Source organism: Scyliorhinus canicula, chromosome 14, assembly GCF_902713615.1.
Source record: "Scyliorhinus canicula chromosome 14, sScyCan1.1, whole genome shotgun sequence".
NCBI classification, from domain to species: Eukaryota; Metazoa; Chordata; class Chondrichthyes; order Carcharhiniformes; family Scyliorhinidae; genus Scyliorhinus; species Scyliorhinus canicula.
In genome coordinates this window covers 10,828,810-10,846,258 of record NC_052159.1, presented here as the reverse complement: position 1 = coordinate 10,846,258, position 17,449 = coordinate 10,828,810, and the positions used below count along the sequence as shown (strand labels likewise).

The 17,449-nt window shown below is 49.1% G+C and overlaps 1 protein-coding gene across 5 annotated transcripts in view; it reads right to left on the bottom strand.

Annotated features, from left to right (window-relative positions):
- The window catches only part of myo7aa (myosin VIIAa), a 216,788-nt gene that overhangs the window by 1,311 nt on the left and 198,028 nt on the right, over positions 1-17,449 (bottom strand). For 3 of the 5 annotated variants that reach the window (XM_038817836.1, XM_038817837.1, XM_038817835.1), the window contains 2 exons: positions 14,669-14,788; positions 9,713-9,802 (listed from right to left, as the gene is read on the bottom strand). In XM_038817836.1, coding sequence (XP_038673764.1) covers positions 9,713-9,802; positions 14,669-14,788 — 210 coding nt within the window. Of the gene's footprint in view, positions 1-8,319; positions 9,803-14,668; positions 14,789-17,449 lie in introns of those variants that run through there. The other 2 variants (XR_005463131.1, XM_038817834.1) reach the window with 2 other exon arrangements.

The following is a 17,449-nucleotide window of genomic DNA, read 5'->3' as shown; positions in this document are numbered from 1 at the left end:
AGAGAGAATGGGACCCCCAGCCCGTATATGGAGTCAAAGCTCTTTGGAGGTGAAGCAAGTCATGGTCAATGACGAGGGCCTGCCTGAGAGTTCTGAAACTGCTCGGCCTCTTTCTAAGTCACCAAAATATTTTCAATAGATGTCAACCATGGTCCAGTGGGCAATACTCTCACTAGCTCCGGGTTCAAGGCCCACTCTAGCAATGATAATAATCAAGGCTGACACAGCTAGTGTAACACCGAGGAAGTGCTGCACTGTCAGAGATGAGGTTTCTTTTTGAATACGATAGTGGGCAGCACAGTGATTAGCACTGTTGCTTCACAGCTCCAGGTTCGATTCCCAGCTTGGGTCACTGTCTGTGCGGAGTCTGCACGTTCTCCCCGTGTCTGTGTGGGTTTCCTCCGGGTGCTCCGCTTTCCTCCCACAAGTCCCGAAAGACGTGCTGTTAGGTAATTTGGACATTCTGAATTCTCCCTCCGTGTACCCGAACAGGCGCCAGAGTGTGGCGACTAGGGGCTTTTCACAGTAACTTCATTGCAATGTTAATGTAAGCCTACTTGTGTGACAATAATGAAGATTATTATTATATTGTCAGTGACAGAGGCCCTATCTGTCCACTCAGGCCAACCTTAAAAGATCCTGTGGTACTATTTCAAGGAAGAACATGGTGTTATGGCCAATATTTATTCCTCAATCCAATGTCACTAAAATAGATCACCTGGTCATCATCAGAGTTTGTTTTGGGAGCTGAATGTTGCCTGGGATGGAACATTTAAGTTATGAAGAGAGGATGGATAGGCTTGGGTTGTTTTCTCTGGAGCAGGCAAGACTGAGGGGCAACCTGATCGAGGTGTAAAAGATTATATGAGGGGCGTGGATAGGGAGCAGCTGTTCCCCTTAGTTGAAGGGTCAGTTACGAGGGGTCACAAGTTCAAAGTAAGGGGTGAGGGGGGGGGGGGGGGGGAATGAGGAAAAGCTTTTTTTACCCAGAGTGGTGACAGTCTGGAATGCACTGCCTGGGAAGTTGTTAAAAAGTACCTGGATGAGTCCTTGGTACGTCATACCATTCAAGGCTATGGGCCAAGTGCTGGAAAATGGGATTAGGGGGGCAGGTCAGGTGCAGACTTGATGGGCCGAAGGGCCTCTTCTGTACTGTAGTATCCCAAGAGCTTGCTGTGTGTAAATTGCTGCTTTTCATACATTGTGACAATGACTACGCTTCAGAAGTATCTGAAAGCTCTTTGTAATCTTCTGAGAGACACTAAGGATGCTGGTGTGGAGGAATACCATTGCAGGAGTCATTTCTGTGCAACTCGTACCCTCTGGCTCACCGAGGTAAGGAAAACTGAGTTTGCGCTTCTGAGCAGCAGCAATGATCGTGGGATGGCCCCTGACCTCAGAAAATGCCCCCGACTCAAATGGTCAGCGAAGCTGTCACAGAAACATATGGTGCAGTGCCCCTCAGAATTTAGGACACACCGCCCTGTTACAGATTACAGCGCTGGCTGTACATGGGCAAGTTTCAAGGCCCAATCTGAAGGTTATAGAGTGGATGAGCTGGTTAGCTAGACTGCTGGTTAGGTATGAGCAGGGTGATTGCTGCATGGTCAGGAGGATAGTTGTGTGCTCAGCATCAGTAGGTGGAGGTGGTTAGTTGCACAGTTACCCAGGTGTTAGACTAGGTTTTAATCTGTCTGTCATTTCCTGGGTAACTACCCAGGTAACCACCACAGAACTGTGCAAAGTCTCCGAATGTCGGACACATTCACAGGGGCTCCCAGGGGACAGCAGACTAGCCCATCTGAAATTTCAGCTTCCCAGGAAGTTCCCATATTGGTCTGTATATCAGGACCTCCGCAAGGTCCCGACCCACAACTTCTGTCGGGTGTCCAGTCTCATATGATCTGGAGATTGGAACATTTGACATTAATTCTTGAGATGAAGGTGCCACTGACAAGGGCTCACTTTAATAATCTTTATTGTTGTCATAAGTAGGCTTACATTAACACTGCAATGAAGTCACTGTGAAAAGCCCCCAGTCGCCACATTCCGGCGCCTGTTCGGGTACACAGAGGGAGAATTCAGAATGTCCAAATTACCGAACAAGCACGTCTTTCGCGACTCGTGGGAGGAAACCGGAGCACCCGGAGGAAACCCACGCAGACACGGGGAGAACGTGCCGACTCCGCACAGACAGTGACCCAAGGCGGGAATGGGCTCTTTCTGCAGTGTCGGGATTCTACGGAACACCAGATCCGCCCCTCCTACTCTTCCAGTGTGTTCTCATTCAAATTCAACATGCTGGCTTCAGCCAATCATTGCGATGATCACACACTTACCCATACAACAAGAGTGAAGCATCTGCTTTTCAGACACCTTGGCTGCCAAGTGGGCAAATAACTTTCAGCCCCCCCCCCCCCCCCCCCTCAATAGGTTGAAGGGCAGCATGGTGGCATATTGATTAGTGCTGCTGGCTCACAGCTCCAGGGCCCTCGGTTCAATTCTCGGCCTCGGGTGACTGTCTGTGCGGATGCTGCACGTTCTCCGTGTCTGCGTGGGTTTCCTCCGAGTGCTCTGGTTTCCTCCCACAGTCTAAAGATGCACGTTGTGTCCAAAAAGGTTAGGTGGGTGACTGGGTTACGGGGATAGGGCGGAGGCGTGGGCTTAATTAGTGTGCTCTTAAGGGCCAGTGCAGACCCGATAGGCAGAATGGCCTCCTTTTGCACTGTAAATTCTATGATTCTATATGGAATTAGGTCGCAAAACAGCCATAACCTCATTTGAATGTCAGAACTGGCTGGAGGGGCTGATTACCCTACTCCTGTTCCTACATCCGGTCAGCTGACGAAAAGCACGGACTGCCATGGAAACTGTGCATGTATATTTCGCACACATAATATAATAATCTGTATCGTCACAAGTAGGCTTACATTAACACTGCAATGAAGTTGCTGTGAAAACCCCCGAGTAGCCACATTCCGGCGCCTGTTCGGGTACACAGAGGGAGAATTCAGAATGTCCAATTCACCTAATAGCATGTCTTTCGGAACTTGTGGGAGGAAACCGGAGCACCCGGAGGAAGCCCACGCAGACATGGGTAGAACGTGCAGACTCCGCACAGACAGTGACCCAAGCTGGGAATCAAACCTGGGATCCTGGTGCCGTGAGGCAACAGTGCTAACCACTGTGCTGCTGTGAGCCACCATGCTGCAGTACGGTATACCAAATATCCAGCACAGGGACAGGCCATTCAGCTCCACAGGTCTATGCTGCTTTTCATGCTTCACAAAAACCTCCTCGGACTCACCCCCTGGGTTCTGCCGATGAGACCAGGTGGACATAGACACAGACACACAACGAAACAAAGCCAAATGTATCACAGTATTATTTATTGCACGGCTGGTGCATTCTTTAAACAGATACAAACTGTAGACACAGAACATTAAACAACTCAGATGTGTTCTCCCCCAGAAGGAGAAGAAAATCAAACACCACTCCACAGCTGGGAGTGACCTCCGAAACCATGCATCACGTGCCACGCGACTGTGAGTCTTTAAAAAAAAGTCACGATGTGCACGTTCGTTTATTAACATTATTTACAAATACATTGTTCGTGTACCAGTGACAGCCAAAAGACAAATGGTTTCTTGTATTTACACTGGAGGAGGAAGAAACAACAAGCGACCAACATGGCTTCCGAGTTGGTTCCCAGCTCATTCCCAAGCCCTGCTCCATCTTGATAGGCATCAGAGGCAGGGAACAAAAAAAGATGAAACCACAAACCTACACAGTAAATTTGTTTTTATTCAAAGTGTACATTTGTCAACATTTTCAAACATGTCCAAATCCATCAGAGAGGGCGTAACTCGATAACTGCACTCCATACTGTAGCCCCTCTGCTCCCCCCCCCCCCCCCCCCCACCTTCACACATACACAAACACTCCCCAGAAACTACAGACACAGACTTCTCCCAACATGTTAATAGAAAAGGTTTCTGGTCAACACGTTAACCTTGATAACTATTGTACAAAATGGACCAAACGAGGGCAGTGAACATTAACCCCTTCCCCAGGACTTGGTGGGATGGGACTTGAAAAGCAAAGATGGACTGCAGTTGCCGCCTACAAGGGAGCTACAAACAAATAAGAACAAATTGGACCTTCCAACCCGAATATATTGCGACCACTTTGGTGATTTATCTTTCATTCTTTCGCGTTTCAATACTAGAGGGCTTCACCTCAGTGGAATCTTTGAGTAAGAGGAACATTGTACGACATAACACACACACATACACAAACAAAGCGAGTTCACGACCTGTTTCAATGAGTCATTATCAACGAAGTTATTTTAAAAAAAGTATAGAGTACCCAATTATTTTTTTCCCCAAATTAACGGGCAATTTAACACGGCCAATCCACCTACCGTGCACTTCTTTGGGCTTGTGGGGGTCAAACCCACGCAGACACGGGGAGAATGTGCAAACTCCACACAGACAGTGACCCGGGACCGGGATCGAACCCTGGTCCTCAGCGCCGAGAGACAACAGTGCTACCCACTGCGCCATTGTGCCGCCCAATCAACAAGGTTGAAGGTGCTCATGAATGCTTATTCTCCACGTACCCCCCCCCCCCCCCACCCCACCACACCCACCTAGCCATGAATAATAACATTTCATGAAGATGGCTCCCTTCAAGTATAACCAGCAGTCCAGGCAAAAATAAACGCAACTAGTTTACCGTTTCATAGAACAGTGCATGTTTGCTGAAAACACAATCGCGAAATGCTGGCAAAAACTGCACGTGGTACAGAATAATGATTTTGACAATCGATGTAGATTAGATTATAAATCATCTTTTCTAATTCAAAACCTATTCGATCTTTTTCGTGACCATATCTTGACCACTGGCTATTAGGGTCATACAGGAGGCACCAAAATAGCGATTTCACGTTGAAATACCCGATGCTAAAACTGAAGTGAATTCTCAGCCAAAACCATGTCATCAATCACATCAGACTTGGCAGCAATGGGCACATTACATTAGTGGGTGCCTCCATAGGGCTGCTGTGTCCTTATTTACATAGTCTAATGACCCAGGTTCGCACCTAGCATCACAGCCTTTACTGGTTAACCTCAAAAGATGTGCAGGCCAGACGCTCTTGCCGCATCACCCACTCCCCACAGCGAAGGGGAGCATTGCAAAACCCCAGCAGCTGATAGAGTAACACTACCCAACTCCAGGGAGACCTGCTCTCGTGGCCAGTATGTGATCCATACATTGGGAAGGCCAAATTAAATAATATCTAACCTGTTGTTCGGAGTACGAGTCAGCAATTAAAATGTGACAGCGCGAGCTGGACACAAAATCTGAAGGGCACCAAAAAAACCCACACGCGGTTCCTGGAAATGATGCGACTGTAGAGGTGGCAGCAACAACCGGTACAAGATAAATGGAGAAGGAAATAACGTCCACACGGTCAAGTGCTCGCCCGCCACCAAACCACTCTGGGATGCACTTTTCACACACACACTAGTGACCATATATACACACACACACTCAGTAGTGAGCATATTCACACACACTCAGTAGTGACCATATACACACACACTCAGTAGTGACCATATACACACACACTCAGTAGTGACCATATACACACACACTCAGTAGTGACCATATACACACACACTCAGTAGTGACCATATACACACACACACACTCAGTCCTGACCATATATACACACACTCAGTAGTGACCATGTACACACACACACACACACACTCAGTCCTGACCATATATACACACTCACAGTAATGACCATATTCACAAGGTTTGTGCAACAAGTTGAGAGGGTTCGGTGGAAGTTGGGGGGATGATGGGGTTGGGTGGGAGTTGGGGGCAAAATCACTGATGATCTAGGGGAGGAAAAGAACTCAAAATGAGGAACATACCAATTTCAATACTGTACTCGAACGATAATGGGAGGCTTCACTGTGCTTTTAACCAACAATTGCCTTCTCGCCATTCAAACTGACTCAAGAACAAGCAGAAAACTATATAAATGCATTACTCTAAATGTTTATAGACTGCGACCACAAAAATGGCAGCCTGCAGCCACAGATATTGTTTCATTCCCAAGTAAAATGACTCCCTCTCTATTGGCCAGGGATTGCCAACACTAAATGGTTATATATAAACAAATAGGCACATTGGCACCTTCCGTAAGAGCACAAATCTCAACCTCAGTGTGTGGTGGTCAGGCTTGGCTGAGGCCCAACCTAGGGCCTCAAATGCAAGGATGGGACGGCCAGATATGAACTGCAGAAGCCAGAACTCATCAACAGAAGTAGTGTTAATGTAAACAGCCACCTTACCTGGTACTGTAAGGCAGCCTACAAGCTGGGAACACATGCTCGCAATTCCCCTGACAAGAATCCTTCCGTTTCAGCACCAACAGTCTCAACTAAAGGTTGCTGGTCTGAAATGATCTCTCTGGTGCTGCTCGGAACCGTTGGATGATTGTCAGCGTTTTCGCTCTTTAAGCATCACAAGGAATGTGATAGAGCAAAGTAGCTTTGGTCCGGAGTCTTTCCATCTTTCTCCCCAACCCCCCCCCCCTCCCCAATCAACAGCTCAGCTATACACTGAAATGAAGATGCTAATTACCCAACACGGAAAGAATTTGAAACAGTGCTTGCAAACCTCCTTTTCAAAAGAGAAATTACAATTAAAGATTTGAAATAATATCAGAATTGAAGGGCCAGATAGCATCCGAATTGAGAAAGAGTCAATAAGAGTCAACGAGAGAGAGAGAGAGAGAGAGTTGAAAAGGGAGTTGAGATTTGAGAATTAATGAGAGTGCGACAGTGAGTTAACAAGAGGGTTACCGAGAGAGGGAGAGAGTTACCGAGAGAGGGAGAGAGAGTTACCGAGAGAGGGAGAGAGAGTTACCGAGAGAGGGAGAGAGAGTTACCGAGCGAGGGAGAGAGAGGGTTACCGAGAGAGGGAGAGAGTTACCGAGAGAGGGAGAGAGAGTTACCGAGAGAGGGAGAGAGAGTTACCAAGCGAGGGAGAGGGTTACCGAGAGAGGGAGAGAGGGTTACCGAGAGAGGGTTACCGAGAGAGGGAGAGAGGGTTACCGAGAGAAGGAGAGAGAGTTACCGAGAGAAGGAGAGTTACCGAGAGAGGGAGAGAGAGTTACCGAAAGAGGGAGAGAGAGTTACCGAGAGAGGGAGAGAGAGTTACCGAGAGAGGGAGAGAGAGTTACCGAGAGAGGGAGAGAGAGTTACCGAGAGAGGGAGGGAGAGTTACCGAGAGAGGGAGGGAGAGTTACCGAGAGAGGGAGGGAGAGTTACCGAGAGAGGGAGGGAGAGTTACCGAGAGAGGGAGAGTTACCGAGAGAGTTACCGAGAGGGTTACCGAGAGGGTTACCGAGAGGGGGAGAGAGGGAGAAAGTTACCAAGAGAGGGAAAGAGTTACCAAGAGAGGGAGAGAGGGTTACTGAGGGAGGGAGAGAGTTATCGAGAGAGGGAGAGAGTTACCAAGAGAGGGAGAGAGGGTTACTGAGGGAGGGAGAGAGTTATCGAGAGAGGGAGAGAGTTACCGAGAGTTAGAGTTAACAAGAGGGAGAGTTATAGAGTTAACAAGAAAGTTGGAATTCAGGGATTTGGATTCGCCCGGTCACTGCTGCCAGCGAGAACAGAGAATTTGGCGCTTTGCCAAAACTCATTCACTGCAGCGGGACAGAGAAACCCCCCACCCAGAGCGGGACAGAGAATCCCCCCACCCAGAGCGGGACAGAGAAACCCCCCACCCAGAGCGGGACAGAGAAACCCCCCACCCAGAGCGGGACAGAGAAACCCCCCACCCAGAGCGGGACAGAGAAACCCCCCACCCAGAGCGGGACAGAGAAACCCCCCCACCCAGAGCGGGACAGAGAAACCCCCCACCCAGAGCGGGACAGAGAAACTCCCCACCCAGAGCGGGACAGAGAAACCCCCCACCCAGAGCGGGACAGAGAAACCCCCCACCCAGAGCGGGACAGAGAAACCCCCCACCCAGAGCGGGACAGAGAAACCCCCCACCCAGAGCGGGACAGAGAAACCCCCCACCCAGAGCGGGACAGAGAAACCCCCCACCCAGAGCGGGACAGAGAAACCCCCCACCCAGAGCGGGACAGAGAAACCCCCCACCCAGAGCGGGACAGAGAAACCCCCCACCCAGAGCGGGACAGAGAATCCCCCCACCCAGAGCGGGACAGAGAAACCCGCCAGAGCTAGAGAGAAAGAGAGAGAGAGAGAGCGAGAGAGAGAGAGAGCGAGAGCGAGAGTGAGAGAGAGAGCGAGAGAGAGAGAGAGAGTGTGAGTTAAGTGACCATTCCCGGTTGTTCCTGTGCAGCCGGGTAAAGGACAAACTCACTGCGGGCTCGCAGCTGGAGCATTTTAGGACCAGTCCCATAAACAATCCCAGAACGATTGGTTCAGTTTTGGGAACCTCGGTGACTGTAAGGATTACAGATAAGACACAGACAATTTCCAAACTTGTAGAGCAAGTGTTTCAGGTTAAAAGCTTTGTTGAATTTGGAGCAAAGTGCTTAATGTTTGGAGGATTGGGGGCGTCACTAAGAGACGGGATGGAGTGGAAAAGGAAGAGTGTGAATGGAGTTCTCAATACGTCACCTCGGGGTCAATGCCCAAAGACGTGATGGACTAAAGGGGTGGCCTATCTTGGGAAGGTTTACAGAGGTGAGAAATTATTAACTGAGGCAATGATTAGTCTAGGAATAATCCTCATGTGGATGAATCTGGGAGACCAATTATACAATTGAATACACTGGAGTTTATTTGGTAATCCACCAACTGTGATAGGATTGTCCGGTTCAGAGAAGGTGCATTTTGGCAGCTTCAAAAGATAAACCGTAGCATGCATTTCAAATAAATTAACTGTGACGGCGACGTGAGGATTCAGCTGGCAGGGGCTACAACAGAAACCCAAAAAAGAAGCACTTCGCAAACATCACTCGAACAACCCCCTCAGCTGCATCCCAGCCAGGCTCACTCCAAACATAACAGGCCGCTTCACAAAATATATAAATCGGGTACATTGCATCAAATGTACCGAATCATCGAATAACTCTTCCGAAGGCAGTAACAGCACAGGTCGAGGTCAAGGCAGCGCTGTGACCAGCTCACTCAAACATGACATCATCACAATTGTTTGAGAATAATCCATGACACAACTTTGAGATATGAGGTACTACAATAATCTGGACCTCTTACAGCTACGCAGAATTGCTATTCTCACACACACACACACGGGTAAAATACCCATTATGACCTGTTGGCTGAAGCTGAAAGGAAGCAGAACTGAGCAGGTGAAGAGATATTTTCAGTGTGGTCCATTAAAAGGGCAGCACGAGGTCACGGAAAAGCCTGCATTAGGCCCGATTTTCTTGGGGGTTTCTGTATTTGGCTCGTTGTACTAGACTCGAGGGCCTCGAACGTCGAGAGTTTCATCCCGATGCGCCACGCACACACTACAAATAATCATCCTCACTGGAGGGGGAATCTGGGCTGCTGTCGGAAGAACTTTGCTGAGGGCTCCTTCTCATACTCCACACCTGTGTGGAGAACGTCTTTCTCCAGCTGCAAGGGTGTCCCACAGGCCTCAGAATTTGGATCACCTCGTAGGCCCAGATCCAGTAGTCATAATAAGTTCACTTGCTGGCTTTCATGGTCCGCTGCTTATTCATCGAGGTCAGCATCTGACTGATATAAGAGGTCAGCAGGTCATCCATTTTGTATCCCTGTTTTGTGTGGAGCAGAAGGAGAGTTTGTAAATCAGTTCAATAGAAAGGTGACATCTCACTTCAGTACTAATCGGCAATGAAAGCCGTAGAATACACAGCTCAAAAGTTCAGGCCATTTGGCCCACCATCCATGCTGTTTATGCTTCATGAACATCCATCTACCTCCCCCTTTTCACCTCACCTTATCACAGTAAACCTCAATTCCTTCTTCACCACGTGTCCAGCTTCTCCTCGAGAAAACACGTGATTTTTCTGGGGTAACAAGTTCCACATTGTTACCATTCTCCGGCTGAAGGTGTTTCTTTCGAATTGCCTGTTTTATTATTTTGTGACCATTTCGTGTTGACGGCCCCTGGTTCACAGAATCATTAGAATTCCTCCAGTGCAGGAGGAGGACATTTGGCTCATCGAGTCTGCACTGACCCTCTGAAAGGTCACCCCCACCTCGGCCCACTCACCCGCCCTATCCCTGCAACCCCACCTAACATGCACATCTCTGGACCCATCTCCCATCACATAAAGTTGCCATAGTCCCAGATGACCATAGGCTGCTTTCCCCATTTGAGGGGGGAAAGAGCTGACTGGTGGTGATTTAACCTGAGGATCACTGTACCTCAGGCGAGGGGCAAGGATGAGCAGGTGGGGCCTTCATGGGAACCTCAGCTGGTACGGGAATTGAACCCGCGCTGCTGACCTCGCTCTGCATCACAAACTGTGCAGCCAAACCGGGCTAAACCGGCTGTACACGTCCGCGGGACCTTCTGATCACGTCAGTGGCGCACCCCGGCCGCCGGATTTTCGGTGGTGGGGGGTGCATTAGACGGGAAACCCTGTTGACAAGGGCAGGACCAGAAGAACCACAGGCCAGTGGCGGGCCACCCTAGGCAGCGGGTTGCGTGGTAAATTCCACCGAGGGTTCCTATCTGGCAGCGCCATTTTCCAACAACATTTCATGAAGCCAATGGTGCTTCTGTGAATGGTCTCTTCATGGGAAAGACTCATTTAGCTGCTGTCACTTGGCAGCTGCATATCTAATGGGGGAGATTGTGGCATGAAATGAAGTGAAATGAAATGAAAATTGTCACAAGTAGGCTTCAAATGAAGTTAGTGTGAAAAGCCCCTAGTCGCCACATTCCGGCGCCTGTCCGGGGAGGCTGGTACGGGAATTGAACCGTGCTGCTGGCCTGCCTTGGTCTGCTTTCAAAGCCAGCGATTTAGCCCTGTGCTAAACCAGCCCAGTATCATCGTGGTAATGTCACTGGACTAGCAATCCAGAGGCCCAGGCTAATGCTCGGGTGGCACGAGTTCAAATCCCATTACGGTAGCTGGTGGAATAATTTAAACTTAATAAACCTGGACAGCATAAAATAAAAGCAATTCTCAGTAATGGTGACCATGAAACTATCACAGATTGTTACAAAAACCCACTGGTTCGCTAATGCCCTTTCGGTAAGGAACTCTGCCGCCTTACCTGCTCTGGCCGACATACGACCCCAGGCCCACAGTAGCTGCCCTCTGAAATGGCCTAACAAGCCACTCAGTTCAAGGGCAATTCGGGACGGGCAACAAATTACGGCCTTACCTGTGATGCCCACATCTCATGAACGAATGAATACAAACGCTAACCATATATGCAGTGACCTTTTGGGGGCAGCGCAGTCTTCTCACAGACGGAGGATTCGCGGGTTCAAGTCTCACTTCAGAAACTTGGCTTAGAATTTAACTTAGCAGTTCCTACATAATAGGGACAACACTTCAACAATGTTCAACTGATGCAGCGTGCCTTTGACACCCTGGGATTGTGAAAGGTGCAATATAATCGCCAGTCTGTAGCGGTGTGTGATGATCGGAATACATTGCCCCTTTAAGAGGCTTGGAACCCTGGGGGACTCCGCCTCTGGCTACGCCCCCTGGGAGACAGTACTTAAGATGAGACTCCATTTTGCGAGCACACTTCTCATGGAGGCTGCCATTGTTCACTGCTTATTAAAGCCTTTGATTACTGACCTAACTTTCGTGTCGTAATTGAGAGTGCCTCACGGTGTTTCAGAGGAGCCTGTAGCTCTCTTGCACCCTCTGTGAATGTTGCCTGACCTGTTGAGCATTTCCAGCATTTTCTGTTTATAATTCAGATTTCCAGCATCCGCAGTATTTCGCTTTATGATCAGTCTCGCTCCCATCACACCCACCCATCATCAACCTTTCAATTGAACTTCCTATTCCTTTCCCCTTGCATATTTGTCCAATCTCCTTTCAAAAGCATCTCAGCTATTCCCCTCGACCACTTCTTACAGTAAGCACCACATTGAAATTTCTCCTCATTTCCCGATTGGAGATGTTAACCATTATCTTGTATTGATGGCCCCCAGTTTTGGATTCTCTCTAATGTTCTACACATTACTCTGGAGGGAGGTAAACTATGGGGTTCATCGCTAGGAATGCAATCTTTCGGGCAGCAAGGTGGCTCAGTGGATTAGCCCTACTGCCTCACGGCACCGAGGTCCCGGGTTCAATCCCGGCTCTGGGTCACTGCCCGTGTGGAGTTTGCACATTCTCCCCGTGTCTGTGTGGGTCTCGCCCCACAACCCAAAGATGTGCAGGCTAGGTGGATTGGCCATGCTTAATTGCCCCTTAATTGGAAGAAATGAATTGGGTACTCTAAATTTATTTTAAAAAAGGAATACAATCTTTCTTGATAAACATCAACGGTCTTGATTTTAGTGCACAGGGCCCAATTTCAAAATTTGCAGAATGTGAAAAACTTGGAAAGTATAGATGAGGATAGAATCATAGAATTTACAGTTCAGAAAGAGGCCATTTGGCCTATCGGGTCTGCACCGGCCTTGGAAAAAGCACCCTACTTAAGCCAACACCTCCACCCTAACCACGTATCCCAGTAACCCTACCTAACCTTTTTGGACACCAAGGACAATTTAGCATGGCCAATCCACCTAACCCACACATCTTTGGACTGTGGGAGGAAACTGGAGCACCCGGGGGAAACCCAGACAGACACGGGGAAAACGTGCAAACTCCGCACAGACAGTGACCCAGTGGGCAATCGAACCTGGGACCCTGGAGTTGTGAAGCAACTGTGCTGCCTACAGATGCTAGTGATCCTCAGACAGGATATAGACAGGCTGGTAGAACGGACAGACAAGTGGCAGCTGAAATTTAAAGCCGAGAAGTGTGACACACTCTCATCCTGTTCGCAAAAGATTTAAAAAACCCTCTCATTCATGAATGAGTGAATATAGACATCCTCAATGACATTCTTCACTCATCATTAGGTCAGGAGTCAAAAGTGAACACAGCATCTCAATGTTGTTGTGTTTAATACTGTGCCCATGTGCTTCACACTGTATGGTGCTAAAGGTAAATTAATCAAATAAATGTGTCCCTACAGATGACCAGTACCATTGTCTGGTGCAAATATCCTGGTCTAATTATGTCTTCTTGCCTTAATGGTCGTCACCTTTTGCCAAGGCAAACCCCAGGGATGTAATAGGGCTCAACAAGCTCATCGGTTCCAGTTGTGTGGTTTACCGTTGAGATATTTTTCAAGTGAAAAGCTCAAGAAACCAGAAAAACTGGAGAAAATGAAAGAGAGAAGTTGCAGTACTGATTTATACCAGTAATATTTTGATAGGCCTTTGAAAAAACACACCAACTCGATCTCAAATTGGATGGGGTAGCATCTCGGCTCATCACTGATCAAACTCTTCATTACACAGCTCCACAAATCCAGCACAGCACCTTGGGATATCCTTAGGACTTTTCACAGGAGGATTATCAAACTCAACCTGACACTAAACCACATACGGATTGCTTTAAAGGAGTGCGAGGGGCGGAGAGAGAGAGAGAGGGGAGAGAAGGGGAAGAGAGAGAGGGGGAAGAGGAAGAGAGAGAGAGGGGGAGAGGAAGAGAGAGAGAGGGGGAAGAGGAAGAGAGGGGGAAGGGGAAGAGAGGAGAGAGGGGGAAGGGGAAGAGAGAGAGAGAGGGGGAAGGGGAAGAGAGAGAGAGGGGGAAGGGGAAGAGAGAGAGAGGGGGAAGGGGAAGAGAGAGAGAGGGGGAAGGGGGAAGAGAGAGAGAGGGGGAAGGGGAAGAGAGAGAGAGAGGGGGAAGGGGAAGAGAGAGAGAGGGGGAAGAGGAAGAGAGAGAGAGGGGGAAGAGGAAGAGAGAGAGAGGGGGAAGAGGAAGAGAGAGGGGGAAGAGGAAGAGAGAGAGAGGGGGAAGAGGAAGAGAGAGAGGGGGAAGAGAGAGAGAGGGGGAAGAGAGAGAGGGGGAAGAGGAAGAGAGAGAGAGGGGGGAGAGGAAGAGAGAGGGGGGGAGAGGAAGAGAGAGGGGGGAGAGGAAGAGAGAGGGGGGAGAGGAAGAGAGGGGGGGGAGAGGAAGAGAGGGGGGAGAGGAAGAGAGGGGGGAGAGGAAGAGAGGGGGGTGGGGAGAAGAAGAGAGACGGGGGAGAGGAAGAGAGGGGGGTGGGGAGAGGAAGAGAGACGGGGGGGGAGAGGAAGAGAGGGGGGGAAGAGGCGGAAGAGGAGGAGGGAAGAGAAAGAGAGGGAGGAGAGAGAGATATTGAGATTCAGGAAGGAAATTCCAGAGCATAGAGTGTCCACAGCTGCAGAGGCCATCACCAATGATCTGGGAAGGTAGTCACGGGAACACAAGATGCCAGAATTAGAGGCCAGCAGAGGATTTTGGAAATAAATTAAACGTGGGCCAGAATTTGAAAACAAGGATGCGAATTTTAAATTGAGGCATTGCCGGATCCGAGTGGTCACCGTGGTGACGGGTGAACAGAATGTTTTTGAAATTTGGGTACAAACAGCAGAATTTTGCCGAGTTTCCACAGGCTAAGCTTACCAGGGAAGTTTCACACAGGAGCTTGCTGCCTCTCATCAGGTTGCCGATAGTAATGTGGAAGTATGTATTGCCACTGCTCCAGTTAGATATCTTGGTGAATGGATGGGTGGTAAGGATATCCTTGAAAAAGAGGAGAGGGAAGATGTTTACACTGTATAAAAATGGCACAGGGAGGCAAACCATTCAATATCCACACCCCCGCGACAGAAACAATGAGACTGCAGTATATATTTTATCTACAGGGCACATTGTAGCAACTCAAAGGGTCAGTTTATCAATGCCCCCCCCCGTCCTATGACCTCGAGCACAGAGAAAGATGAGAACAACAATGTTGCATCAACATCACTGCTTCCGAGCCTCATCATCCTGACATGGGATATATGGCTGTTTCCTGCCAGGAATATCCCGTATTTAACAATATTAGATGGAATTTGACAGAAAAGAAAGTCCCGTTTTGGGCGCAAATAGCAGGCTGTTTCTCGGTGTCTGCAGCGCCAAGAAGGACCGCTCTATTAGACGGGACTTTGTTTTGTATTTGGGAGGGGTCTCTGCGAGGAACTTCCCACCGAGGCCATACTTAGCGCCCACCCTGCTTCATCTACCCTCATTTCTTTTTTTTTTATAAATTTAGATTACCCAATTATTTTTTCCAATTATGGGGCAATTTAGCGTGGCCAATCCACCTACTCTGCACATTTTTGGATTGTGGGGGCGAAACCCATGCAGACACGGGGAGAATGTGCAAACTCCACACGGACAGTGACCCAGAGCCGGGATCGAACCTGGGACCTCAGCGCCGTGAGGCGGTTGTGCTAGCCACTAGGCCACCGTGCTGCCCCCTTCATCTACCCTCATCAACAATCCTTCTATTCCTTCCTCCGGTATTTATCGAGCTGCACTCTAAATGCTACTCACTCCAACCACTTCCTGTGGCACCATTTCCAACTCCCCCCATTGCCTTGTTGGAGGTTTATTAGTGACTAGTTTATCTTTACATTTATAGTTCTGGTTTTGCTCTACAATTGGAGAAATCTCTGCGTCTTGCCTATCGAACTGCTTTCGTAAAAAGGCATCCATCAACATTTTGGTTGAGAACACAGTAGAATAGTTTTAATTTGTAGACTGTTAATAAAGAGGCTGTAACTAGTCTCCATATTTACTTGCATTGGAGGAGGTACAGCGAAGGTTCACTAGATTAGTCCTTGGGGCGAGAGGGATGGCCTATGATGAGAGGCTGCGTAAACGGAGTCTATACTACCTGGAACTTAGAAGAATAAGAGGCGATCCCATTGAAGCAGACGAGATTCTGAAGGGGCTTGATGGGGTAGACGCTGAAGTGTTTCTTGAGGCTGGGGAACCTAGAACTTGGGGGGGGGGGGGGCTCAAACAATGTCAATAAGCTTTACAGCACAGAAAGAGACCTTTCGGCCCCTCGAGTCAGTGCCAGCCAAACATCTATGCAATTTAACCCATTTTCCAGACTTGGTCTGTAGCCTCGTGTGCTCTGGGTATTTCAAGCGCTCATCAAAATGCTTCTTAAATGTTGAGGGTTCCCGCCTCTACCACCCTTTCAGGCAGCAGCGAGTTCCAGATTCCCACCACCCTCTGGGTCAAAAGGTTTTTTCCTCAAATAACCTCAGGGTAACGGCCGATCCTTTGGGGGCTGAGGGAGATGAGATTTCTTCACCCAAAGGGCTGTGAATTTGCCATCACGGAATACAAGTAATGCCGAGATAGGCGAACGTTTGGTCTCCTAAGGAAACAAGGGATAAGGGGGAACCGGCAGAAACGTGGGGCTGAAGCCGAAGATCAGCCATTTGGAATAGCAGAGGAGGCTCGATGGGCAGAGTGGCCTACTCCTGCTCCTATTTCTGATGTTAATTTCTGCTTTTTCTTTTCAAGCATTCCAGATGGTTCGATAGATGCTGGTAACAATTCTGTAAAAATCTAAGTGACCCTTGACAACAAATCATCCATTTTAGTGGCATTTGGAATATCGGCTCAAAGCTGTTGAAGTTCACCATAATTAAAGATAAAAATAGGAGGTGGGACTCTACATCGGTCGACATCGGGACACGCAATTGGGCGGAGAATCGATTCTAATCCCGAAATCGTGGCAGGCGCTGATTTCACGCCAATTCGCTGTTCTCCGTTGCCTCAACAGCAGCGTCAATGCGTTCCAGAACACACGTACAGTAGACACCGTTTGCATATCATTAGCAGGCCCGACCCGGTATTCACCGGGGCCTCTGCGATTCTCCGCCTCCAAGGGGCCAAATACCCGATGGCGGAGTTCATTGTGCTTTTAAAAATCGTGAAACCTGGGTTAGCACTGCTGCCTCACGGCGCTGAGGACCCGGGTTTGATCCCGGCCCCGTCACTGTCCGTGTGGAGTTTGCACATTCTCCCCGTGTCTGCGTGGGGTTCGCCCCCACACCCCAAAGATGTGCAGGTTAGGTGGATTGGCCACACTAAATTGCCCCTTAATTGGAAAAAAAATAATTGGGTACTCTAAATTTATATTTTTGAAAATCGTGATACTGGCAGTGGCTGCTGAGGGAGAGAGAGATAGAGGGGGGGGGTGCGGAAAGTGTCCAACATCGCCAGAGTTTGCTGACAGTTGTGCCGCCGGCCGGGAGCTTCTGGGTCGGGGGGGGGGGGGGGGGGGGGGGAGAGAGTAGCGGGGTTCGCAAGGAGGTGGGTTGCAGGGTCGGGGCGGACGGGCACGGAGTACCATAGCCGCGGCTTGCAAGGCAGCCATGCAGCTGCGCACGCCGCTGA